The following is a 27,661-nucleotide window of genomic DNA, read 5'->3' as shown; positions in this document are numbered from 1 at the left end:
TGCCAAAAGAAGGAACAAATCTGTCTTGGAAGAAGTAAAACCAGAATGCTCCTTAGAAGCAAGGATGGCGAGACTGCGTCTCACATACTTTGGACGTGTTATCAGGAGGGATCAGTCTCTGGAGAAGGACATCATGCTTGGTAAAGTAGAGTATCAGCCAATAAGAGGAAGACTGTCGACGAGATGGATTGACACAGTGGCTGCAACAATGGGCTGAAACATAGCAATGTGTGAGGATGACACAGGACCAGGCAGCGTTTCCTTCTGTTGTACATGGGATCGCTATAGTTGGAACCGACGCACCAGCACATAACAACGGCAACAAGGTGAGAAAGAAGCTTTTTTGGGGGGAGAAATATCAAAAAAACAGTAATAATTTGGCTTCATTAAAGAAAAATGCTCTACTAACCAACAGAACAGTGGTTAAGAGCTTGGCTGCTAATCAAAAGGTCAGCAGTTCAAATCCACCAACCACTCCTTGGAAACCCTATGGGGCAGTTCTACTCTGCCCTATAGGGTCGCTCTGAGCCAGAATTGCCTCGATGACAACACGTTTGGTTTTTGGTTTGGAACCAACAGAAGAAGCAGGTGGTGGTATTGACGGCTGTTTTGTGTGTTGTCTGGCTTTTCAGATGGGGTCAGATCATAACTCCAGGGCCAATAATGTGCGCGCATACTCAGGCATGCCTGGTGGGCAGCCACAAGTGTGCCTGCCCACACGCGTGATCCCAGGACTCTGCCTCTGCCAGTGCCCCGTAGGCCAGGGAGACTTACGGGACAGTGTGGTCATGTCCCTCGGTGACACATCCTCAGTGGTTATCCCCCAATGTTTCCCATAAATGTTCCCCTCTGTTTAAGGGGGAAAGAAATGATGGTATGGGATAATCTCAAGGAACAGATTGTATAAACCAAGCAAACCCTGAATCTGCCCTGTTTAGGAAGGCATTTTCCTCTTAGTATTATCTTCTCAGAGTCCCTGGGTAGTGCAAATGGTAATGCACCTAGCTGCTGACTGAAAGATTGGAGGCTCGAGTCCACCCAGAGCACCTCAGAAGAAAGACCTGTTGATCTACTTCCAAAAAATCAGCCATTGAAAACCCTATGGAGCACAGTTCCATGCTGACATATGTGGGTTGCCATGAGTTGGAGTCGATTTGACGGCAACTCGTTTATTATCTTCTCAACTATGTTTTGCATGAGCTAATCTTAGTTTATATTCCTAAAGGATGTTCTCATGGAGGAGAGAGGCAACCTAGAATCAAGGTGGACTTGGGTACTAGTTGACTTTGTTTAATTTCAGGGTCACCAGGAGAGGGAGGTGTTTTTACCGCCTGGTTAGTGCCTAACATTCCACTGTTACCACATCATCTTTCAATTCTACTAAATGCAAATGTACTTGGACAGGTCATAACTTTAAGGTTCGATTAGTCATTGATTTCTCTATTGTGACTGAAGGATTAGAAAGTTGATTGTAGGAGGATTAGGGGAGAAGAGGACAGACCAGGCAGATACATTTATACACATAAAACCCAAAATCCCATTGCCGTTGAGTTGATTCTAACTCATAGCGACCCTGTAGGACAGAGTAAAACCACCCCATAGGGTTTCCAAGGCTGTAATCTTCACAGGAGCAGATTGCCACATCTTTCTTCTGTGGAGCTACTGATGGGTTTGAACCACAGATCTTTCGGTTAACAGCCAAGCTCTTTAGCCACTGTGCCACCAGGGCTACTTATTTATACACATGCATGAGCATAAATGTGCATAAGAGCCCTTACGTGGGGTGAGGACTTTTCAGGTTGGATTCCTCTTTATCTACCTGGTCCTTCCAGTTTACCTATCCACCCTACTGCCTGTCTCACTGTCCTGAGCTTGGGTTGGGGATATATGGTCACCACCACTCTCAGATTTCAGAGGAAGAAGCAGCACCTGTGGGAGGAGGGTCAGAGAAGGGAAGCTTTGTGGAAAACTAGGACAAGAGCAGAAACTTGAGGAAAAACTGGGACTTGGGTGGGCTGGAGGTGATGGAGTGTGACTCTTCAAAGTATGGATAGCAGGGGTCAGTAACAGGGACGTTGGTCCCTACCCTCCAACCCCCAGAGAACATGCGGTCACCCTATTTCTTTATTTTCAGGTTGAAACCATTGGAGATGCATACATGGTGGCTAGAGGGCTTCCCATCCGCAACGGGATCCGGCATGCAGACGAGATCGCCACAATGTCCCTGCACTTCCTCAGTGCCACCATCCACTTCCAGATTGAGCACACGCCTGAGGAGAAGCTCAAACTCTGGATTGGTTTCCACACAGGTAGATAGCACTGAGGGCAGGCTGGTCTTATGATCCAGGTGTGGCAGCAGGTAGTTCTTAGTTTGAGTCCTAGCTCTGAGGCTTTTAAGAACCCTGAAATTGAATGGCAACATCTTCAGTGGAAACAAAGGGTTGAATTGCCTTTGCAAATGTATTTCCAGTTAGTCAGATTGCTTGGTAACAACCAGGACACACAAAGACTACAAGATGTCAAACGAAAACGAGGAGGAGACCAAAATCTGGGACAGTTGTATTGGGCTGCTTTTCCTCCATGCCTTTGCCTCGAATACCCTTTGATCTGTTCTGCTTTTGTCATATTCCTACCCAGGGCAAGCTTCATGGGCACATGACCTGTGCAGAAGTGTCCTGCACTTGGTTTAATGCTCTGCTATCACTGTCTTGAAATTCTTTTTTTTTTTTTTACATATTTATTTATTTATTTTTAAACTTGTACTTTAGATGAAGGTTTACAGAACAGTACACATACTGTTTTATGACAATGGTTACCAACCCCACAACATGTCAACACTGTCTCTTCTCAACCTTGGGTTCCCTATTACCAACTTTCCTGTCCCCTCCTCCCTTCTAGTCTTTGTCCCTGGACTGTTGTGCCCCAGTAGTTTTGTTTAGTTTTATGGGGCTGTCTAATCTTTGGCTGAAGGGTGAACCTTGGGAGTGACTTCATCACTGAGCTAAAAGGGTGTCCGGGGGCCATCGTCTTGGGGTTTCTCCAGTCTCTGTCAGGCCAGTAAGTCTGGTCTTTTTTGGTGAGTTAGAATTTTGTTCTACATTTTTCTCCAGCTCTGTCCAGGACCCTCTATCGCGATCCCTGTCAGAGCAGTCAGTGGTGGTAGCCAGGCACCATCTAGTTGTACTGGACTCAGTCTGGTGGAAGCCGTGGTGGTTGTGGTCCATTAGTCCTTTGGACTAATCTTTCCCTTGTTTCTTGTTTTCTTCATTCTCCCTTGCTCCCGAAGGGGTGAGACCAGTGGAGTATCTTAGATGGCTGCTCACAGGCTTTTATGTCTTGAAATTCTTAATAATTTTTGAAGAGGTCTTACATTTTGATTTTGCAATGGGCCCCCAAAATTCTGTAGGTTCTCTTGCTCCTACCCATTTCCTCCAAGGCTCAACTAGAATAAAACCTGATCCCAGATCAGAATTAATTATTCTCATGTTTGTGCCACTGTTGGCTTTGTTTACATTTCTAGTGTATGAATGACATATTATCATTAATTGATTACTTGGATTTCCACCAAATCTTTCTACCCTAAGACTTATTGCCAAGCATTGCCCCAAGAGGGCGCTTGACAAATATTCCTTGAATTGCGTTATTTGACTTGATGGGCATGGACCATCCAGCCCTTGGGAAATGCCCGCTGATTATGCCCTTTGGTTCTTCACTTCATAGGTCCCGTGGTGGCTGGTGTGGTGGGAATCACCATGTCCAGATACTGTCTGTTTGGGGACACTGTGAACATGGCATCCAGAATGGAAAGCAGCAGTTTGCGTGGGTACCGCTTACAGCACTTTGCAAACACATTATCATCGTCCTTCCACTCCCCTATTTTTAACCAGAGGGTTATTTTTAGAAGATGAATTTGCATTTTGTCTATCTTTTTCCCTCTGGAGGATAAGTGCATTATCCACACAAGACAACACTAATCTCAAGCTTGGTAGACAGGGTTTAGCACTGTGCTCTTCACGGAGCCATGTAAACACATGCAGTTTCCTCCTTCCAAGACTTCCCGTTCTAAACAGTCAGGCTCACATGGAATAAAATCATTTTAATGTTGAGCAAAAATTGGCAAATATTTTCTGTAATGGGCCAGATAGTAAACAATTTAGGCATTACGGGCCATACGGTCTCTGTCACAACTATTCAACTCTGCCAGTGTATCGCAAAAGCAGCCACAAACAATACGTAAATAATGGGAATGGCCATGTTCCAATAAAACTTTATTCACAAAAATGGATGTTGAGCTGGAGTTGGCCTGTGGGTCATAATTTGCCGATCCCTGACGTGGATTGTATTCTTGGTTATGCAGAAGAAATCTATGACCAGGAAGTCTAGGGAACATCACATTCTTTTGCTTTATAGTAATTTTATTGCACTGACTATCGCTAGACACAAGTAACCATTTATCGGCTGAAGCATGGAAAAACAATTACTCAGTGATTTAAATGGCAAAGAGTTTAGGGTAAACATTCTTTTGAGTTTATAAATTCCCCATGATATATAAAAAAAACAAAAAAATTTTCCACTTCTTAGTACTTGGTTGTTTGAGTTAATCAACCAAGTCTCAAACAGATTTAAATCTGTCTCTTAGCTTGTAGGAATCCTGGTGGTGCAGTGGTTAAGAGCTTGGCTGCTAACCAAAAGGTCAACAGTTTGCACCCACCAGCCACTCCTTGGAAACCTTATGGGGCAGCTCTACTCTGTCCTGTAGGGTCACTATGAGTCGGAATCGACTCGACGGTAATGGGTGGGTGTAAGTAAAGGTTTTCCAGTTAAATTTTGAGAGTGGAGCCACTTTTGTAGGCTCCACACCTGATTCTGGTTGCAGTTCTGGTTATTAACAATATTTTCAGTAATATGTCCCAGCTCTGGTACCATCCCAGGCAGCCTTTCTTCTCACTGAAATCTGAGGAGACCAGTTCATCTCTATCCATGGAAAGTACCAACTTGCAAACTGAGTCAGTTCTACCTTCTATTTTCATACTGAACATACTGAAGCTTCAGCAGCACCCAGAAGTGTCTCAGCAATGCCTGGGTGGTTGGGAGTCCCAGCCCAAGTATCCCAGACTTCAAAGATTTGCTTTATAAGAAATCTTGGTGATCTGAGCAGTGTAGCATTGCCTCCCCAAAGCCACCCATCCCATTGACTCCTATACGAAAGGCATGACCTAGGTGATGACTAGACAATGACTGATTTATGGCAGCTCTCCGGATTCACGTCTCTCAGAGTACCGCAGGCGCCCTGCTGGCACTGGGAGGGTACGATCTGGAAAAGAGGCACCATTCCAGTCAAGGTAAGACCAGCCCAGCTGTACCCCACTTTCCGCATTTGGGTCTCTGATAGAGACGTTGAGGAGGTTGGCTGGATGCATGAATCCACTCCATGCAGTGGTGGACAGAGACCTATAAGGTCCCTCTCTGAAGGCTCTAGTGACTGCTAGGTCTTCTTCTTCCAGATGGGACTGTGTAGCCCTCTCAAATGGTCAAACATAGTCTCTTTGACAGAAAATAGCTACTGCCTAGACCAACCTCTGATGGGATGCCTTCTTTCTGTCTGCAATAAGTGATTCGCCAGCTTCTGCTTAGACAGACACCCACAGCCCAGTCCCCCAAATAAAGCAACACCAAATCCAATCCCAAGAATTACAACGCCTTTCTGTGTCCCTTCTCCCAGGTCTAAATGTCCAGGTAAAGGGGACAAAAGTCCACTGGTTTGGGCTTGGAGGTGCTAGGACTTCATCTCTATGCATTTAATTATCTCTTCCTTTTCCCTCTGCCTTCTCCTCCACCCTGGCCTGCAGTCTGTCACTGCAAGGTGTCATGGGTCATTCTCATCTTTCTGATAAACATTGCCCTTTCCTAGGGGGAAGGAGTGCTCCTCTTGAGGCGAGTCTGTTTGGGAGATGTTCATGCAAGTGCTTTAGGACAAATTCCTTCATCCAACCATTTTCCTCCACAGTGGGGTGGGGTGGTTACTGTGATGTTAGGTGTTTGGGTGGGTGTGGGGGTCCAGAGGAGAGAAATGAAAGGGGAGGAGGGTGCCATCAATTTCCCAGTTTGCTGACCCTGGCCCTGGCATATTGCATTAGACCAAATGACTTCAGGTCAAAGAGGATTTTCCTAGCACGGCAGCAGTGTAGACCAGGCTTTAAATCCTGTCCCACCACTTACTAGCTGTCTGATTTCAGGGCTTGGTTTTATCATCTTTAAATGGGGATGATGATAACACTATTCTCAAAAGTTGCTTTTGGGGATTAAATGTGAATATGTATGGGAGGCACTTCACGGGGTGCCCCAATTCATAGTAAGAGCTCAATCGATCTTATGAGCACTTTTAAGCTTTCCTTTTCCGCAAATGTTAGCGTCATTGGCTCTGACCGCCTAGACCATCGCTCTCTCTCCATCTAACTTATCAGCAATGCCCAAGAAAATCATCAAGATTTATCTATAGTGAGGCCTTTTGCTCACTGTCCCTGGGTGGCACAAACAATTAAGAACTTGGCTGCTTACAGAAGGGTTGGTAGTTTGAATCCACCCAGAGGTTCCTCAGAAGAAAGGCCTGAAGATCTACTTCCAAAAAATCAGCCATTGAAAACCCTATGAAGCGCAGTTCTACTTTGACACACATGAGGTTGTCATGAGTTGGAATTGAGTCGATGGCAACTGGTTGGTTCTCTCAGTGAGGTGGCTCCTGCTGTCTCAGCAAGTAAAGGAGCCCTGAGGTATCTGCTCAGAGGCTGTGCTTCCCAGGCAGCATCCTCTCTTCTCTGACACACTACTGCCTTCTTTGCTCTCCACAGGGCAAAGGAGAACAAACAACTTTCTGGTTGAAAGGCAAAGAAGGCCTAACTGTTCTGCTACCTGAGTTCACTGAGGAAGAAACTAAAGTCCCTGAGATCTTCTGAGGTGAGTATCTTCCTCAAAGACCTGTGAGGGGTCACACAAAAGTCTGTGGGGGACCATTTCTTTGGGACCTCCGATATATCCATTAAGGAGTATGGTTAAGGGAGTACTGAGTCAACCTCTCACTAGGGGGAGCCATCTAGCTGGCCGCCTCTTTCCACCCTAGAGTTTGCTCCCAGGTCTGTGGCCTAGAGCAAATGTGAACTTGGCCGAGCTGGACATGTTGAACTAATTTCCTAGGGGGCCAGGGGTGGGCTGTTACTCCCAGCCCTGGGAGACTACTGTCTTCATCTGCCAGTGAACCTGCCCAGCTGCCAGACATTTCCAGCTCATTAGCTCATGAATTCAATTTTATTCCTGGAGAGAAAAGTGGGAGAATGAAATCTGGGACTCATCCTTTCCTTCTGATTATACCTGCTGAGTTTGCGAGGTGCCTGTTCATTTAACCTTTGTGCTTATTTTCCTTATCAGCTAATCAGCCTGCAAGGAGATAGGAGTCCATATCAGAAGCCTTCTCAAATAAGTTCAGAAGGCATCTTCACTGTGCTCAGGGGAGAAACCGCTAAGGTGTGAGCACTCACTGAAATCCAAAAGGGTCGATGTTATTACAAGCAGGCTGCAGTGGCTGGAAAGGCCCAGTCCGCAACCCTGAATTCCTATGAGGGTTTCTGCTTCCAAGTGGATACTGTCCCATTCCCAATTTATTGCTCAATTTGTTTTCTAATCACTGAGCAAAAGATGCAGTCAAAGCCTGAATTTTAAGTGGAATTTTCCATTCATTTATGAAGACTTTGAAACCTTTTTTAAAAAAATTTCCAGCAAAGGTGAATCCATCCATTCCTGCTACGTATATCTCCCCTTTAAACAAAAAATAGGATTCCTGTGGTTTTATTCATTGTTATTTGTAATAGATTTTCTGAATCAATAATGCATTTTCAGTACCTTCGTTGTTTATTTCTTATAATTCCTCACACCCAAACATCTTCTGCATGGTTGCTCCTGAATATGGCAGGGCAATGTTAATGATATATTGTGCTAGAGACCTTAACCTACTGAGCTTCAACAGGGATAATCAATGCGAATGTTTTCTTTGTTGCTGGATTTCTGAGCTGCCTTGATGGCGAGATCTTTGAGATCCATACAAGGAGGTAAGTATATTAATACCTACTTTTTGGTTTGTTGAGAGCCTTTGCTATCAAATTTTACATTGGGTTGGTGGAATTCTTACCTTTCTGCAGGAAGAGGGACACTAACTCAGAGCCAGGGGAAGTGCTTTTGTGAGTAGTCCCATCCCATTGAGTTCCTAAGCATTTCCATCAGCAGAACTTTTCTCTGCCTAGAGGTAAATGACTAAACTCTATGACCTTCACAGTTACCATTTCTGTATCATGGGCTCCATTTTTGTGGTAGGCTCTGCTTCTCTCCACAGACCTTCAGTGTCATCAGGGACTCAAGCCTTTTGACTGATGCTTAAAAGGAAGGCAGGCAGAAGCAGAAGACATTTATGTGAAGGGGACAGGGATTTTCCCTGTTACACCAGAGTGGAGACAATGGGCCAAAGTCGATATCTTCATTCCTTGTAACTTCTCTTGTTTTAGATCAGGCTTCCAGAACCCTACTTTGCTTTATCATGAAAGATAACAAGGTGACCTCTGCTATGAGCCTCTTGGAGAGATGGGCCAGCTTCCTTCCTTTTTTCCTTCCATTCATCCATCCATCCATCCATCCATCCATGCATATGAACACTTCATTAATTCAAGGATAATTTATAGAACACTCACTCTGTGTCAGGTACCACACGGGGGGACATGAAAGAATATGAAATTTTCCTTGATCATTAACTCTCAGTTTAGTTGTGGAGAAGGAGGATAAATAGCAATAATGCAATGCATAAGGGACTAAAAGAGATACGGAAACCCTGGTGGCATAGTGGTTAAGAGTTTGGCTGCTAACCAGGCAGTTCACATCTACCAGGTGCTCCTTGGAAAGTCTATGGGGCAGTTCTATTCTGTCCTATAGGGTTACTATGAGTCAGGATTGACTTGATGGCAATGGGTTTAACAGAGATATGTGTAAAAGTGCAGACAAAGTGACTAAGAATTCCAGTATTATAACATTAAAATGTTATAAATGTTAGAAAATGATCTGGATGTAGGAATTGAGGTGGGTAAGACAATTGTCCATTATCAGCCCACCTTTGTATTTGTATTGAGTGCGTGTGTGTTCCCTTCTAGCCCTAGCCTACACACATACAGAAGTTGTTCATATAATAAAGACTCTGCTGGCTCTTCCTTTTTCATTGGACATTTTAACATAAATATTTGGCATCTATCTATACACACATATACACATAAAACCCATAATTACCTGTAGATTCACAGACAGTTTATATGTATGTATATGAATGACTCATATGAATTACAGAGTCTTTTAGGGATAGTAACTAGGAATTTTGATAAGAGCAGTTTCCTAAAATCTGTATTCAGTATTTTTTTCTATATCTATGAAGGAGATATATTCTTTTCTTCTTCTATAAATGTTTGTTTTATGTTTAGCACTAATGGGAATTTACAAGAGAGATTGTTTTGAGAGTGCCTTTTCTTGGTTCCCCAGTACAGAAGTTACGAGGCAGGAAGGACAACCCAACACCATTGGACTCTTAGATCACTTTAAGTCAGAAAACATCCAGTTGCCGGCAAGAGACATTAGGGCTTTACAGGCAGTGAGATGACCAAAGTGACTTTTTCCCCAAAATGTTAATTGTATGGAATGGTTTTACCTCCTGACACTGGAAACAAAAACTGGGATTTTTGAATTGTAAATGTAGGATAGAATGATTAAAAGTCTGTGGTATATATGTGTGTCTCAGAAGCTCTGGTTGGAGAAACCCGTGGGAAGGTTGAGGAATTGGCTATCACCCGTGATATATTTACACTTTAAACTGTAGTAATAGGTTATTTATTTTAAGACATTTTATTTATTTCATAGCACCAAGTAGAGATATAAGACCATAAAAAAATGAAGCAAAACTAACACAACATTATTTTATTCCGACAGCCAAGGATTTATGATTATGGCTATGAGTGTGCTACTAAGAATTTTTGACTAGAACCAATAAAATATTTCTTCTGTATTTCCTGACTACAAAAAGGTCTGAATTTACAGAAAAAAAGGTCCCACACTGGTAGGAGCACCAGCTTTGAGACCAAGGTTAGACTACATTGGGCAATTTTAATCTTGTCTATTGCTAAACAAACATGAACTCTGTGTCCTCAGAAATGTAAGTACTAGTTTAATTTCTGGTCCTACTGCCACAAGTTATAAAAGAATCATCAAACTATATATCTCAAAACTTCTCAAATACATTAAATACAGAGCAACATACTGGAGTGTTGTTTTCAAATTATAAGCCCACTAATTAAGTCTGTGACAAGATTAAGAGAAGAACTTAGAACTCTGGCATCTCCTACCATACTCTAGCCTCAAATTGGGGTCCCCAGTGCATTCTCAGGAGCCTCCCAATTCTCGATGATTTCATTTTTTTATCTTGTTGACAATGTAGATAATTGATGTCAGCATATTCTGGATCACTGGGATGGCCACATTTTCATGGTGCACTACCATGTGAGTTCATCGGTTGTGTTTGCCTTTGTGGTTCTGATTTTTGTTGGTTCCATTCTGATGATCAGAATGAGACAAACAGAGATGAGCTTGAATCTTTAAGTCAAGACTAAATGAGGTCAGACCATTCTGTACAAATGAGGATTTCTTAGCAGAGCAAATCGAGAAAAATAATGAGAGCATTGAGCATCACAAGGCACGTGGTGGGATCGCGGATGCCAATCAGACAGGCTGTGTCATGGCGGCCATGCCATAGCGGTGCTGTGAGTAGCAGTTTCATTTAGGCAAAACCACATTTTCTATGCATTAAATTAATGTTAGTGTGAATTTTATTCATCACGTAGTTTTATTTCTATTTAATTTGTATTTTTCATTTGATTTAACAAGTGTATATCAGCTATAAAAGTAATATAATGTTCATAGATATTTAAGAAATCTTAAAATAAAAACAAAATCTCTGGGTGGTGCGAACAGTTAAGCACTTGGCCACTAACTAAAAGGTTGAAGGTTCAAATCCACCCAGAGGCACCTTGGAAAAAAGGCATGGTGATCTAATTCCAAAAAACCAGCCACTGAAAACCCTACGGAGCACAGTTCTACTCTGACATACAGGCAATGGCCATGAGACAGAGTTGACTCAATGGCAACTGGTTTTAAAATGAAACAAATTAGGTTAGCACTGGTAGATCTCAAAAATCATCTGCTTCTACCCTACTCAAGTTTAGGTGAAACTTTTATTTTCCTCCCTGATTCCCATGTCATCATTTGAAGGATTGGAACCCCCTACCCGGTGGCTCAGCCCTGGTCCTTAGGCTGAATTGCACGGCATCAATGACAAAGCCCCTCTTCAGCAAAGCTGGCTATTCCTGTGCATGCTGTACTTTGCGTTGATTTTGCGCCTATACCCTACATGTGCCTCCAAACACTCAGCTGCACTTGATTGTATGCTGCTAGTCCCAACTTGAGTATGGGGGAACTTAAGTAGGCTCATCCTCCAGCTGCAGGGGAGGGACTGCAGGATCTAAGAGCCACAGGAAGTCACAAGAGAAAGTGGGGCACCAAAGAAAATCAATCATGGAAATTCACAAAACTCAATGGAACGCATATTTGGCAAAGCACTCTTCTCTGCTCCCCAACAATACAGTCTTCTGTTGTTTCTTTTCAATAACACCATCAGCGTGAGTTTGTTATCAGCAGAGGAGAGGACCTCGGGCAGAGTTGCTGCAGCTGCCTGGCTACCTCCTATAAGATGCCACAAATCCCCAGCATCATGATGAGGTGGTAGAGAACATCTGTGAATGGGGAAAAGGGGCAGACATGCTCAGACACAGGTCCAAGAGGGGCAAGGACAGCTACACAAAAGAGTTGACTCAGTGGTCTTAAGTGGATTTTCATAAAATTCTGTTTTATATGAAGTCAATTTTTTATTCCCTTGGGATTTCTGTAGCTCACTTTTATCAGTGCAAAGAATATGGCAGATAAATCTAGGTTATGGAGCTCTGACACATGACAATCTGCATTTCAGTGTAGCACTTTCACTATAGAACTTTCTCTGAAAATAAGAATCTAGGATTGGCATTGTGAAAAGCTGGTTCATATTATTTTCATGTAATTATGGAATTCAAAGCCCACACCTGTGAGGTTATTAATACAGTAAAAGGACCAACAGTCTTACCTTAGTCTTAGCTCTTAGCTGAAATGTTTCTTCCTCAAAGAAGCTTCCCTGGCTGCTATCTAAATTACCTCCACCCCCAAACACACACCCCTCACCCATAAGAGGAAGGCAGGGGCCTTGCTGTCTTGTTCACTCCGGCAGCCACCACGCCTAGAACCGGACTTAGTACAGTCATCATAATCCCAGCTGACCCTTACCAGCTGTTTGCTGTGTGCTGGGCATTGTTCTGGGCCCTTTAGCTGTAATATTGAATCCATGCAGCAGCCATGTATGATGTGGGCAATTATTAGCCCACTTTTACAGAGGAGGGACCCTTGTGGCACAGTGGTTAAGCGTTTGGTTGCTAACCAAAAGGTTGGCAGTTCAAACCCACCAACCGCTCCTTGGAAAGCCTATAGGACAGTTCTCTGCTAACGGGTTTTTGGTTTACAAAGGAAACTGGGGAGCGGGGGTGGGGGGAAGCTAATTGCCCAAGGTCATGCAGTTAATGAGTGGCAGAGCCACAGTAGGGACTCAGAGATATTCATCAAATGAACAGATCATAGCAAATCATATTCTCCACATGGAGAAACCTGCACGAAGCCCCCTGGTGATGGCTTTGCTGAGACTTGGGGGTGGAGGACCCAGTTCTACTTCATCCGATTTTGACCCCAGCTCCTCCCTCCCCTAAGAGCACAGGGGCTGGCTGGAGCCAGGTCTCCCTACTTGCCCCCTCACCCAGGAGTGCTCTCAAGTGTCGTTTTCAATTCTTAAAGGCTTTGCTGCAGCAGAAGACAAGCTTCTTTTAAAACACACCTCTGCCTTTTAAAAGCGTTACCCCGTGACATTCCCAGGTGTGCTCTTCTCCTTACCTGAGAAGCTATAGAAACTTGAGAATCCCCTACCTGTAGTGAGCAAAGAGAGAGAACACAGAAGGTTTAAGACAAGGTGAGGGAAGGAACAGACTCAGAGCTACATCTCTAACACACAAACCTCCCCTGATCAAGCCTCTGGGTACCCTATTGCCTTAAGGACAAAGCTTACACGGGCTTTACAAAGGCTTCCTCTCACATCATTTTCCCCTCAGATCTCTAAGGCAGGGGTGGGTATGCTTTTTCTGTAAAGGGCCAGATAGTAAATATTTTCAGCTTTGTGGGCCATATGATCATCATTACAACTACTCAATCCTGCTATTGCAGCTGAAAAGCAGCCATAGATAGTATATACATGAGTGTGCCTGTGTTCCAAAATATCTTTTTTTATAGACAATGCAATTTGAATTTCATGTAATTTTTATGGGCCACAAAATATTGTCCTTTTGAATTTTTTTTTCAATCACATAAAAATGTGAAAAACATCCTTAGTTTGCAGACCAAACAAAATCATGTAGCAGCCTGGATTGGGCCCACAGCTGTAGTTTGGTAAATGTACTTTCAGGTACAACTGGAGCTTCTGGGTGGTGCAAATGATTGATACACTTGCCTGCTAACTGAAAGGATGGAGGTTTGAATCCACTCAGAGGTGCCTAGGAAGAAAGGCCTGATGACCCACTTCTGAGAAGTCAGCCATTGAAAGCCCTGTGAAGCACAGTTCTCCTCTGACGCACGTGGGGTCACCGTGAGTTGGAATTAACCTGATGACAACTGGTTTATTGGTAAGGTAAACTGGCCCTCAGCCTTCCCATAGGGCTTGCTCACCCTTCAGGTCACACCAGCCCAAGGTCATACTTAGAGATACCGACAGAGGTCTTCCCTAAGGTTGAACCCCTTGCGATACACTCCCATAGACCCCTGGCCCTTGTCATGCAAATTCATCTCTCTTTCCATGAGTTGTTTATCATCTTCCCCATTGCTAGATGGTAACTTCCATGAGGACAGGGCTTGCATCCACAAAGCAAACCAAACCTGTTGCCATCGAGTCCATTCCAACTCATAGCGACCCTATAGTACAGAGTAGAACTGCCCCATAGAGTTTCCAAGGAGCGCCTGGTGGATTCAAACTGCTGACCTTTTGGTTAGCGGCTGTAGCTCTTAACCACTACGCCACCAGGGTTTCCAGGGCTTGGGTAGGTCTCATGTATTTCTGAAACCCCAGTGTCCAGCCTAGGGCCAGGTACAACGCTGGTTCCTCAAAGTTTCTTGACTTGGCCTGGACATTCCCAGCTCATTTCATCCTCTATTATTATTATTATTTACTGGGTGCTCTGTTTGGAAGCTCAGAACTTCTTAATTCCTTAGGAACATTTGAATTTAGGCCATGGGTAGAGCTTTGCAGAATCGTGAGCAAACCTCAACTCCTTAGCTTGGGCTAAGCTGCCGCTCCCAGCTGGGAGGGCTTAGTAGCAGGTAGAGGCTGTGTCTACAGGCACAGCTGGTTTGGCAAGTCAATCAAAATGCGCAGACCGGCCGTGCCTGCGGACACAGCCCAGAAATGGACGCAAACCATTTGGGAAACAGAGGAGCTTACTGCGGAGGGTGAGCTCCACCACCAGGACGCCCCCGGTCTGGTCCCGGAGGAGGCGCTTCCGCTTATTGCAGGTCTGATGACCCAGCCGGGAGAGAGTGCCGGGGGTGGGAAGGTCGGATGAGGAAAAGAGAGAGAGAAAAGAGATTAAAAAAAAAAAAAAGAAAGAAATCACAATCCGGATGGAGTCATACCCGCCCAGTCAAGAGATGTTAGTTACCTTATCTTTTTGTGTAACCAAGAGAGACATTTTTTATCCCTTCTCCAACTTGAGAAAAGGAAGAAAACTTTAATTTATTAACTCTTCAATCTAATAAAGAGGGCCTGAGAGAAATCATGCTGGAAGGGGTCAGTGGACATGGGAGAGACTGACCCTGTTTCTTTTGATGGGAAGTAAGGCTTTTATCTACTGTTACTCTCGTCCCAACGGTTTGATGAGAACATTTGCAGAACGTGTTCTGGTTCATTTTCTTTTTCTTTTCTTCCTTTTTAATGTGGTGTCAATACTTATCCCTTGGTGAACTATAAAATATCTCCCTCATCCTTTCCCTGGCCCTGTGCCCTCTAACTTCTTTCTCTTTCTCTATTTGGGCTCATAAATGACCACTCCTGGTCAAATGAATGAATAGGAATAGAGGTTCCAACTTTATTTCCGGTGGTTACCATAAACTGTGTGGGCAGGTAGCCTCTGCAGAGACACTGTGCCCCTCCCCACCACAGTCTCTACACCAAATGGACCTGAGAAGGTAATAGTTTGAGGTTTAGCACTTGTAAGTGTATGAGGCAGTGGTTCTCAAACTTTGATGTGCATCTGAACACCTGGAGGGCTTGCTCAAAAGTAGGTTGCTGGACCCACCTGGAGTTTCTGGTTCAGTAGGTCTAGAGCAAGGAACCCTGTTGACTCAGTGGTTAAGCGTTCAGCTGATAACCAAAAGGTTTGGTGGTTTAAAACCACCAGCAGTTCCGTGGGAGAAAGATGTAGCAGTCTGCTTCTGTAAAGATTTACAGCCTTGGAAACCCTATGGGGTAGTTCTACTCTGTCTTATAAGGTCACTATGTGTCAGGATTGACTCAGGGGCAATGGGTAGGTCTAGAGTGAGGTCTGAGAATTTGCATGTTTCCCAAGTTCCCAGGTGGTGCTGATGCTGCCAGTCCATGGATCACATTTTGGGAACCGCTGCTCTAAGGGGCAGGTACATAGCAGGTCAAAATGGAAAACTGCCTTTCACCTAAATTTGCTACGTGATGGAATCTGCAGCAACTTTTTGGTGGGGGATCTGGAGGCAAAACTGAGTCCCTGGCTTGAGCCTCACTGAACACGTCTGGGAAGCCAGAGCCCCGGCTGCTGGGCCCTTCCCATCACCCCCTACATCAGTCGTGACCCCAGTGTTGGAATTTCTGCAGCACCTCTCTGAGGTTGGAGAGAGGGACCCTCAGTCGGCCCAGTCAAGAGCTAAAAATATCCAGCTTTGGATTTTACCCAGAGCCCATCGTTGCCACCTAGACCATTAATTTCCATTGTGCTTGAACTTTTTCTAAGCATTTCTAAGTCTGTTATCACTTTCATTTTACCTAACATTGCCCTCTGAAAAGGGAAGGACCACTATCACTCATCACCACTCTATCTTTAAAGATAAAAAGACCAGGCCCCAGAGGGTTAAGTGACATGTGCCAGATAGAGTAGCTTGTCTGTGGCAGGGTGGACAGGGCCAGGAGCATGTGCTTCCACACCCAGCACCCTTTCCTCTGGAATGTCCTCAGCACCCATCTACACCCAGCTAAAACTATAGCTCCCCACATGCGGCTTTCTGAGGGTCACCTTCTCCCTCCGGGGAAAGTGGGCTCACCACTGGGCAGGACAGCTTCTCACTGTCGCAGATGAACGTCTCACAGTGTAGCCAGACCTTGGAGAGCTTGGGGATGTTCTGGAACCGGAAGGCGTTGAACTGGAAGGTTGCCCTGTGATCTTTCCCGTTTTCATGCACGAAGACTGTTTCATCCGTGGGGCAGCTGAGGGGCACAGGGAGAGGGGAAGTGAAACGTTACCTCATCAAAACTCAAGCAAGGGCTTCAGAGGCAAAGGTATACACAACAACAACAACACTCCCCTAGGTTTTTATACTCCCTTAGGGGTACTTGGGTGGTGCAAATGGTTAACATGCTTGGCTGCTAACTGAAAGGTTGGAGGTTCAAGTCCACGCAGAGGTGCCTTTGAGGAAAGGCTTGGCGATTTACTGTACTTCCGAAAAATCAGCCATCATAAACCCTATGGAGCACAGTTTATATACTGGTTGACTATTTAAGTGCCAGGCATTCAACTAGGTGTTGGGAGCAGACCCAGTTGTTCTTGGGAATGGACAATGGAGGCCCACATGAGTGTAGGGGCTTGTTACCTGCAGATGTGCAGTGCAGGCAAGAGTAGGTGCCAAGGAGCACCAGAGAGTCTGCTCCTCTATGGAAAAAGGTCTATGGGTTGAAGTGCTTCAGTACCAGTGGACAGCACCAGGGTGGGCCCCCAAAGCAGGGTGGACCCCAAGAGTTAATGCTGCTCCCAAAGCATCTCTCTGACTCTGCAGTAGCTCCAACACAATACACAGCAGAGAGTGACCCAGTTATGCCGAAGACCCTTCATGCTATACCCTGCCCCGCTCCCATTCTAAGAGAACCAGAACGTCCCCTCTGAGCTCTAGTGGGTGAAATGAGGAGTAACCACCGAGCCTTGATCTCTGCACCAGTGGTCAGAAGTTCGGTTCTGTTTGTGGTGGCTTCTGACCAGTGATGCTGCTATGGACATTTTCCAAATTGTGAAACACAACCCTTGCAGGATCATTTGGTAATAAACCCGAGATCCTTGGGTGAACTCAAGACATGAGTCCTTAAAATAGCTCCTTGCAGCTGGAGTGCCCAAGACCTGGTGTTAGCCAGTGGAAAATAACGTAAGCAGACCTTTGCTAGGGGGCGGGAGGAGGCAAATAATAGGCAATCCTAGAGCCCTTGGCACCACTGCCTCTTGGCACTGGCCACAGCATCTTCCTCTCACTGACAGATATCTCTGGAAGGCGTAATAGTCCACACTGACGCTTTCACACCATTGCCACATGAGTCTCCTTCCCCAAACCAGACCACCCTTTGAGATGGTTGTGCTATTTTGATCTACTCACGGGGACAGGAAAATTCCTGATAATACATCTACCCTAATCTTTCTAGATGGGTCCTGGGTGGTGCAAATGGTTAAGCATTCACCTACTAGCTGAAAGATTGGCAGTTCAAAACCACCCAGAGGCACCTTGGAAGACAGGCCTGGCGATCTGCTTCCAAAAGGTCACAGCCTCGAAAACCCTATGGAGAGGTCCTACTCTGCACACATGGGGTTGCCAGGAGTTGGAATTGACTTGACGGCAACTAACAACAATAACAACAACGATCTCTAGGCACTCTCAGGAAACTGGGGTCTCCCCCAAAAGGGCCAGTGGGAACAAAAGCATCTGGGAGGTTGCGGGAGTGGACTTTCCAATTCTCCTCTTTGACACTGGCTTTTGTGCATACGTCTCCAATCTTAAGGTGTTGTTTCAGATATAGACAAACTACGTAAATAGATCAGGGCTTCTTCAGTTTGGCTGTACTTGAATGCAGATTCCCAGGTTCCACCCAGCAACCTTCTGATTTGGTAGGTGACAGGGGCCCTACCTGTTTAACAGGCACCCAAGGTAATTCATGTGCACGCTAGAGTTTTAAGACCACTTGTAGCAACTACCCCAAAGCCCCAGGCATTGCTTCATCTGTCATATCATACATGTGTCAGGGGGAGCAACAGTACCAGAATTATCTACAGGGATATGATTCCACGGTGGGGTAGAAGCCTTTGCCCTTGTATGGCCATTACCTGAGAGAGAACCCTCATGCCTGATGGTAATTTCAGGTCCCAAGTCAATAATTCATTTCAGAATCTCTGAAGTAATTTGATTGTACCCTTGTCAACAGAACACAAATGAATCATTCAATGGTAGATGTGAAACAAGTACTCAAATGACACCCGAACTCCCATCTCTGTAGGGAGCTTGGCTGGTATGTATTAAGTGCTTGTAAATGTTTGTTAAATAAAAATAAGTACTTACATGTCCAAGGTGGCTATATCTTTGTTATCTACTCACCTTTGCCCTCAGCCCCAATGTATACTTAGCCCTTAAGAGTTTAGCAATAACACTGCACACTGGTCTGCTTTGCTTTTGGGAAGGCCTCTTCTTTATTTAATGTTAATTGCACACACATCTGTAGTCTAGTTAAAACTCTCTGTTTTCCCGAGTTACAATTTGAAGTGCTTCTTGGACAATTGTCATCTCAAATTCAACATGGCCAACACTTAACTCATTGAATCCATACCCCCTTATCCAGAAAACTTCTTCTCCAACAGTCAATAACAAACACAATTACTCATCTTAGCAATACACAGATTCACAATCTCAGAGCCATCTGTGACACACATTCCTCCACCTTCTTATCCTGTCCTTCCCTCCACCCCATATTTAATTAGTTGCTAGATTTTTATCTGTATCATAAACAAGAAGCTGTAGAAGTTTCTCCCAAACTTTTATTACCTTCTTTCCTTTCACTTGGCTACAGCCTCAGCTCTGGCCTTACTATCTTTTGCCTCAATAGCTGCTATAACCTCTGGACTCATCTTTCCACCTCTACATACTCCAACACATATGACTTCCAGAATTGTCCTCCCCGGTGCAATTGAATACTAACTGTGTACTATGTGCTAAGCTTTTCACATGGATTATCTAATTTAGTCCTCATCATAGTTTTGGTGTCAGATTGACTGGATTTGAGCCTAGTCTGCCCACCTCCCCATAAACACATACACAGACACACACTATGTGACATTACTTAATCTCTCTTGTGCCTCAGTTTCCTCATCTGTAAAATGGGGATGATAATAATAATACCTTGCTGTAAGGCTTAAATGAGATAATCTATGATAAAGCTCCTAGAATAGTACCTGGTACCTGGAAAACATTATATAAGTGTTTCCTAGTTAGTACTTAGCCTGGAAGCCCAGAGACTTTCCCTGATGTGACCCCCACAGGCCTTCATGTCTTCTTCCCAAGCTGTCCCAAGCCAGAGCAAGGTAGCCATGGATACACCCGGTCCCGCCTCTCAGCCCTGTCTTCCAGTGTGGAATACCTACCCCTTGCTGATCAGCTGCCACTGCAAGGGAAACATGAAATCAGCCGAGGGTGTGGCCCAGCAGCTATTCAACACCACCTTAAACCTGCGAATAAAGCAAAAAGAGTGTCACTTCGAGCCGGAGAGTCTTATGCCTAGAAACATCTGGTGATTAAAAAGTCTTTCAGTTAGTCTTTATTCTTTTTCTTTGTATTTAAAAATAAAAAAAATGGAGGAAATGTACTTACCGAATGCTTAACCCTTTGGCTTCTACTCCTGCAAAGAGATCTGAACCAATTTCGGATGTCTCCAGCACAAAGGGGGCTTCTTTCTTAGTGGAGAACTTGGCATTCTTTGGAAGGAAATTGACACTGGGCATTATGAAATCTCCGACCAAGAAGCTGAGTCCAGAAGAAGCAGATGAATTGGAATTGGAATTGGGTAGGGGTGGGAGTCGATCCAAAGGCACAAACACAAGAGGCCACAGAGAGACCCTCCAGGTCCTGAGAAGCTGTACCTCCCAGGATGCTGGTGTCATCTTAGATGGGATGAGGACAACTCATGTTCTAGATCTTCTGGTCCCTGTGAGACATATACTATGTCTCATCTCATCTATGCCAATGAGGAACAGGATTTAACTGATGGAAAAAAATCGAATCCAGGAACGCTGAGACAGTGTGCTTCACTGAATCACCCCAAGGCATGGGGACCAAGCAGATGCAGCCCCTCTCAGCCCTTGCTCACCTCTGCTTGTTGCATGAGCAGATTTCAGCCTGGGTTGGAAAGTTTATAATCTGATTCCCAGTACATTTAACAACAATGACAATAACAACCACAATTTATTGAGCAGCTACTAACTGTTAGACACTCTTTTGTGTATTGAGAAAGTCTCTATATCAGGATATTCTGTATATTGGAATATGTCAGTGAACAAAGCAAAGACCTCTGTCTTCAACAACTTGGCATTCTGGCAGGAGAGAGAGACAATAAACAATGAGTAAATTATGGAGTATGTTAGAATAGAATATACTATGTTATATAGAAAAAAGATAAAATATGTAGATCAGGGTAAGGCAGATGGGGAGCATGAGGAGGTTGCAATTTAAAATGCAATGGTTGGGGAGTTGTCACTGAGGACGTGACATTCAAGCAGAGACATGAAGCAGGTGAGGAAGAGGACCATGGAGTCATCCAGGAAAGAACTCTTCAGCCAGGCAAAGGCACTGGGGAGAGAGTGTGTCCAGCAAGACAGTGAGGAGTCTAGTGTGGCTGGAGCAAGTGAGTGAAGGGGGAAGGTAGAGAGTAGGGGGTCGGAGAAGGAGGAGACGAAGTCAGAGACACATTGGGGTGGACTGAGACTGAGAAGGATTGTGGCTTCAACTCTGAGTGCAATGGGGAGTCATCACCTTGATTTTAGTGCAGGAGCAACGTGCTCTAATCATAGGCTGAGTCTGTATGGTCTTCACCTGCTGCCTTCCTCAGGAAGTTCTGGGTGAGTTATTAGGAATAATAGCAATGTTCCCAGTTGACTTACCCAAAGGAAGCTTATTTCTCCATTCTCAGAGTCTTGGATTCATTCAACTCTGGTAATGGCCATGAACTACCCCTGTGTTTAGCCTCCAGAGACAAAAATATCACGATGAGAGGACAAGGATCCTGGGCTAATCCTAGCTCTACCACTAACTCGGGACACACTATTGGCAAGTCAGCCTTTGGGTACTCAGTTTTACCATCTGTAAAGTGGGAATAACCTTTGCCTTTACCTGCCTTACAGTAGTGTTTTTAGGATGATGAAAAGCATGCCTTCTAGTCCTTTCACCTGTCCAAAAGGTCGAGTCACAACTAGCTAGTGACACAAGTTAGGGATGGATACACCTGGTTTAGCAATAGTTTATGTGGAAAAGATCTAGAAGTTCCTTTTGCTCACAAGCTCACTGTGAGACAGTGGTGAGAGAAAACTGCTCTAAAGATAATATTACCCTAGAACAGGCTCCTAGAATCTTTCCAGAACCTAGAATGTCACCTCTAACCCACTATGGCCTGCATTGAATCGACAAGGTCCAGAATATAACAATTTAATTATGGGCTTTGGAAGAGGGGCACTGGCTAACTGCAGCACAGTCAGAGAGGAATGACTAGGATGGCAAATTGACTGCCAACAGCCGGAAGGTGTTTAGCTTGGGAAAGACTGGAGATGGTGGTTGCCTTGAGATGTTTGCAGGGCTGTCAGCAACATAATTACATGGTATTATTTCAAAAGACAGAACCAGGACCAATGAACAGGTATTCAGGGTGGCGAATTTCATATGCTTATCTGTCTAAAATGGGAAGGCCCAACTCATGCCCTTGTCTTTGGATGAGTCTTGGGAGCCCACCCCTCAGCAATCTTGCAGAAGGGTTTTGGGCTTTGGGTGGAAGGTCAAGTCTGATGATCTCTGAGGTTTGTTCTGACTCTGGGAGTCCATGATTTTGGCCTCTATTGCTTACATGTATTCCATTCCAAGCTTTTTCATTTCTGTCTAAGAGGAAGGGTCAGTTTGGTTTTGATTGAATAAAGGTCAGCCTAATCCTACCACTGATGTTCTTGTTCATCCCTATGAAGATAATGATGCTGGTTGCTAGTTCCTCCCAGAGCCACTTTAAATGGGGTCAAAGGCTGCAATCATATGAGAATGGCTACTTTCTCAGGCTTTTGCCTTAAGCCAGCCAGGCTCTGTACTAAGCACTTTATAGGATTATTTGATTTAATCTTCATGACAAACCTGTAAGGTAAGTGCTATTATCATCCCTGTTTAACAAATGCAGAGATACAGAGATCCAATTCACATGACTAGAAAATGGCAGAACCAGGCTTCAAAGTCTGATAGCAAGACCCCTTCTCTGACCCACAGTATTAGGCTGTTTCTATACGCCAGACTACCTTCCTTTATTTTGGATTGGGAGTCAAAATCACTTTTTGCTTGGAAAACCAACCGTGGCACTTGGCAGGAGTGAGTGAGGTAGGGATGGAGAGAGAAGAGAAAGGAAGCATAGGGGTGGAACTCATGCTTTTGGAGTCCAGCATTAGGAGCGCTCGGAATGCTAAGCAATTAGCCAAGCACTGATTCCATTGTGCTATCTAGGGCATGGCTCTGTCTCTGGTAATTTGATGGAAATATATGCAGGGAGCAGTTGTTGCTTCAGAAACACGGAGAATGCTCTGAAAGCAGAGTTGAGGAGAAGAAAAATACCAACTGCATGGGGCAGGCATAGGAGACTGCACCCACAGTGGGAGTATTAATCATGCACAAGTCTCTGCTGCAAAGCAGAGCCCTCTCTTTGCCATGGTCCGTTTGTCCTGGAGGGGGCTTGGTGGACCCTAGGGTAGGCCTTAGCCTCCTTTCCAGAACAGTTCAAGGACATATCCTGTTCAGTCTGTCTATCCAGCCCTCTTAACTGGTTGTTTTATTTTTTTTTCCTTGAAAGAGAATAGTTCCTTTCCAGTTCTAAGATTTGATATTTATGTCTTGAAACTCAGCCCTACATGGCTGATGGTAGGTGATGATTTTCGACAATCCTGGTACCTCTCCATTTCCAACTGCTGTGACACCTGCTGAGTCTCACACCTATAATTGTATCTGGTTAAAATAACAGCTATGCACTTCTGGACAGGAATTCAGTAGTCAACGCAGTCTGTCATCAGGGCATCCCCTGAGAGTGTTGTCAATGGGTAGAAGCCTATTCTTCTCTCTGGACAGCCTTTATCAGTTACTACAGTCATGTCACCATCCTGTCATCACCCTGGAGTCCCACACTGTATTTACCCACCCTGATTATAGGTCAAGGGGTTTTTGTGGAACTCCTTGTCTTAGGCCCTAACCACTGCCAAGGGCAGATATACATTTTGTGAGACCTTACACAGGAGCCCTGTTGGCACAGTTGTTAAGCGCTCAGCTGATAACAGAAAGGTAGGCAGTTCAAACCCACCAGCTACTCCATGGGAGAAAGACATAGCAGTCTGCTTCCATAAAGATTTACAGCCTTGGAAACCCTATGGGGCAGTTCTACCCTCTCCTATAGGTTACTACGAGTCAAAATTCGCTCGACAGCAGTGGGTTTGGGTTTTTCATAAGATTATACAATTTGAGGAGCCCTCTTTAATAAAAAGAGTAAAAATTTTGGATATGAGATGAGACATGGGAACTTAAAAGGGGTCTGTGAGAGTGAGGGGCCCTGAAACTTAAGCTTCGTTACGATCATAGTATGTACGTTTGAGTAAACCAAGAAACTAGGGTTAAGAGTTCTGTGTGCTAGACTGGACGCTGGAACTGCCTGTAGGTTCTTGGGTAAGTCACTTCCTCCCTCTGGCCTTCAGATCCTGGTCTGTGAAATGGACTAGGTTATTCTAGGATCCTTCTAGCTATCACCTTCTGAGTTCAGCAGGATTAATAGCTTCTGGGAAGCGGGTAAAGTAAGTTCAAAGAGTTCAAAGTCAGTGGAGTTCCTGGTCTGATGTTTTCATTTGTGAAATGAGAAGGTTGGACACAATGCCCTCAAAGGATGACTTCCTGTCCTAATATTCTGTGTGAAGCTTTCTATTTCTGCCTTCATCTTCCTCTAGCCAGCTGGGCCAGTGTCTCTGGGCACACGCCTGATCACTAGAAGCTGTGGGTTTAAAAAACAAAGCACCCCCTCTAAACAGCAGGGCAGCTAGGCTAACAGCCATTGCATATTTAGTTTCTCTGGAGCACTTTGTTTTGAGAGAAACCAAAGTGTGCCCCCTAACTTCGATGTCAACATAGCCAACATGCCTGAATTAGACACTGAGGAAACCCACTAACTAAAGGGCTTCAGAGACCAAAGAACTAGGCAGCAGAGGCCGGTTCCAAACCCTCTCCTTAGCCCTGTCCCAGGCAGCAGAGGCTAAATGTTGTAAACAACAGCTAGATCCTAAATATGAAGCTCTGGAGTGGGCTGTCGTGAAACTTATCTTGATTTAGAATGAGAGACACTGACTGTTTTCCTGTCTCTTGATCTAAGGCAAGTCACGAGATTTCACTAGACTCAATTTTTCTCATCTGTAAAATGGGAAGCTTGGCCTTGTATTTTCATGGTACGTTTCAATGGTTCCATCCGGTCTATCAATCCAAGTTCCTGCTGCATCCATTTTATAAAGAGGTTTAAAGCTAGGCTAAAGCTTACATCTCAACCTAAATTAAAGAATGAGGCTCTGCACAGAAATCCTGCTGAAGGGTCCCGTCATCTCCTGGAAAAGACACAGGGCAGGAAAAGGAACCTGGAGACCACTTACAGTGTAGAAGTTGAGAGACAATTGGCTTTCAAATGTGCCCATGCTCCCGTTCTTCACATGAACAGTGGCCACTCTGAAAAGGGGAGAGAATTTTGCATAAGGACTGAAACATGCCTGATTGACAGGGACTGCAAGACACATGTGAGGCAGCCAGCCCTCCACTCCACAGAGCAACTTACCTCTGGTCAAAGGCAGCCTGATTCACCAAGTAGGTAGAGTGGTAGGTACAGGAGAAAGAGTAGTTCACGGGCTGGTTCTTCACGATAACCGTGCTGTCATTGGAAACAATGTGGTTGTAGAAGTGGTAGATGGGGGGCTTGTACTGGAGAAAAGAAGAAGGCAGTTAGGGTAGCCCCGAGTCCCATGAGAAAAATGAAGGTTCTGGGAAGAGTGGATGAAGATGGCTTGGGAGAAAGCCCAATGGGGAGGCATGAATGTCTGCCATTGGCAGTAGCACCCTCTGTCTTGCTATGGGTGAGTTGATAACTTTTGTAGAGTTCTGAGTCTGTTCAACTGAGGTTGTTTAAAATAATGTAAGTTGAATACTGTACACTTGAAAAAATCCATATACCCATTTGGCTTCTGACTAAAAAGAACCAGCTCAAGACTCTCTATTTCCCAGCATTAACTATTAATTCATTTCCCCTGTCCAAGAATCCCAGTGCATGCCTTCACCCACCTCCCAATTCTAGAATGTTACTGTCTGGTTCTTTACTTTTTTCTCTTTCCAACCTTGGGCAGTATTTCTGAGATGCTCTTCTCTGACTTGCTGGATTCTAGAATCACAGAATATTAGAGCTAGTAGGGATCTTGAATGTCCACAAGGGAAGTGGTGTGCCTAAGACTACAAGGTGATGTCTAGTTCATCCTATTAGGATACTCATATCTTAAGCGATTCCCCATTGTGTGGCCTGGCCTTACCTCGGACTGAGTTCCACAGTAGGACTTGTTTTTAGGCGACAGATCTGGGATTACAAATTGGTAGTATCCTCCTTCGTGGACCCCATTGTAACACAGCCCCCCGAGGGCCAGCTGATGCACTTCCCATCCATAGGGACACTCGGGGATTTTGGTGATGATGGTTTTCGGGTAACAAAACACAAGAATGACATCTGGAAAGAGGACACACATGGCTTGAAATCAGATGTGGTATATATTACTCTGCCTGGAGAATGATGGTTTTCAGCCACGCCTGCCCATGCAGAACAGTTGGATGAAAACACTTTCTCCTCTATTCTTCAAGAGCTATGATGGAAGTTTTCTTGAAGCATCAGTCATTGAAGTTCCATTTTCATTATTCCATTTTGCTAGTTCTGTGTAATATCTGCACCGTACTTAAGATGTTGTTAAAATTGGTCTACTTTTAAACTTTAAGCTTATTTGAAGGAATATATCTGTGAAACCTCAGATTGGAAGTATTGGCTATATATATAGAATATATATTTTTTCAAATGCCCATGAAAATTAGCACACAACTTTAAAAAAAGTCCATTTCATGTGTAGCACTGACTTACGACACAGGATTGAAATTCAATAGTCAAATAGAAAAAATGTGGAATGAATGAATATATGTATATATTAAAAACAAAACAAATAAACAAAATCCCACTGCTGTTGAGCTGATTCTGACTCATAACAACCCTATCGGACAGAGTAGAGCTACCCCATAAGGTTTCCAAGGCTGTAAATCTTTACGGAAGCAGACTACCACGTCTTTCTCCTGAGGAGCAGCTGGTGGGTTTGAACTGCTGACCTTTTGGTTAGCAGTCAAGTGCTTTAACCACTGCACCACCACGGTTTATATATATATAATTTTTTTAAAAGTCTAAGTGTATTCAATACAGATTTACAGGTCTTTCTCTCGCGGAGCCATTCGTTGGGTTCGAACCACTAACTTTTCGGTGAACAGCCGAGAATATAACTGTTGCTCCATCAGGGCTCCATATATATAAAATTTTTTAAGTCTAAGTTTATTCAATTCAGTTTTACTTCCTGTGTAAAATGTCTGACCAGCATTGGGGGGTTTCAGTGCTTCTTGGCTACATTAATGCATTTTCATAACAAACTAGCACAGAGTTCGGAGTTTTGTGAAGGGAAGCTGCAGGAAACTTTCCTTTCCAGGAAAAGGGACAAGCACCAGCACATACCTGCTTTATTTGGAGTGCATGATCTTGCAGAGGCTTCCGCAAAGACGGCCAACAGGACAAAAGCCCTCATCACCATTGCTTCTCAGAACCTGGTCTTTGCTGGGTGGTCACACCAAGCTGGCCAGATGTTCACGATCATTCTAGATCAGAAACATGAGTGAGAAGTTAAAATCAAGGGTGAGAACAAAGCAGCACACACAGTTTTGGGGGAAAATTCCAAGGGAAATCAGCAATGCTGTCTGTCTCCCATTCCTAATCATTCCGTCAGTGCCCAGAGGCAAGAACTGGGGCTCATACCACTGGAAGTGTCAATAGCACACGCGATTCCTCACGTTTCTGACTGTGTCATTCTCTTCGAGACTGGAC

General features: G+C 44.5%; 2 protein-coding genes across 2 annotated transcripts in view; one reads left to right on the top strand and one right to left on the bottom strand.

Moving 5' to 3' along the window:
* Positions 1-6,953, top strand: part of LOC101346990 (guanylate cyclase 2G-like) — a 39,264-nt gene extending 32,311 nt beyond the window's left edge. Inside the window, 5 exon segments of the mRNA XM_004374950.1 lie at positions 2,135-2,309; positions 3,721-3,819; positions 5,253-5,316; positions 5,318-5,342; positions 6,849-6,953. Coding sequence (XP_004375007.1) covers positions 2,135-2,309; positions 3,721-3,819; positions 5,253-5,316; positions 5,318-5,342; positions 6,849-6,953 — 468 coding nt within the window.
* Positions 6,954-11,782: 4,829 nt separating this feature from the next.
* Positions 11,783-27,435, bottom strand: TECTB (tectorin beta). Its single transcript, XM_004374849.1, has 10 exons — positions 27,296-27,435; positions 26,070-26,260; positions 25,328-25,470; positions 25,149-25,221; positions 20,107-20,210; positions 19,881-19,964; positions 16,537-16,699; positions 14,693-14,765; positions 13,099-13,131; positions 11,783-11,864 (listed from the first exon to the last, which is right to left on the bottom strand). Exons 1-10 carry the CDS (start codon positions 27,369-27,371, stop codon positions 11,815-11,817), a joined length of 990 nt encoding a protein of 329 aa, XP_004374906.1. The 5' UTR covers positions 27,372-27,435; the 3' UTR covers positions 11,783-11,814.
* Between the last annotated feature and the right edge of the window lie 226 nt (positions 27,436-27,661).

This window comes from Trichechus manatus, unplaced genomic scaffold (assembly GCF_000243295.1).
Source record: "Trichechus manatus latirostris isolate Lorelei unplaced genomic scaffold, TriManLat1.0 scaffold00031, whole genome shotgun sequence".
Classification (NCBI taxonomy): Eukaryota; Metazoa; Chordata; class Mammalia; order Sirenia; family Trichechidae; genus Trichechus; species Trichechus manatus.
The sequence above is the reverse complement of the archived record's forward strand: the minus strand, read 5'-3'. Positions and strand labels throughout refer to the sequence as shown.

Excerpts from the sequence above, each read along its gene's own strand:
- TECTB (XM_004374849.1), bottom strand. The coding sequence starts at position 27,371 with ATGGTGATGAGGGCTTTTGTCCTGTTGGCCGTCTTTGCGGAAGCCTCT. Across the intron at positions 26,261-27,295 it reads ATGCACTCCAAATAAAGCAG|ATGTCATTCTTGTGTTTTGT; the intron begins GTATGTGCTGGT and ends TCCTCTTTCCAG. Across the intron at positions 25,222-25,327 it reads CAGGCTGCCTTTGACCAGAG|AGTGGCCACTGTTCATGTGA; the intron begins GTAAGTTGCTCT and ends TCCCCTTTTCAG.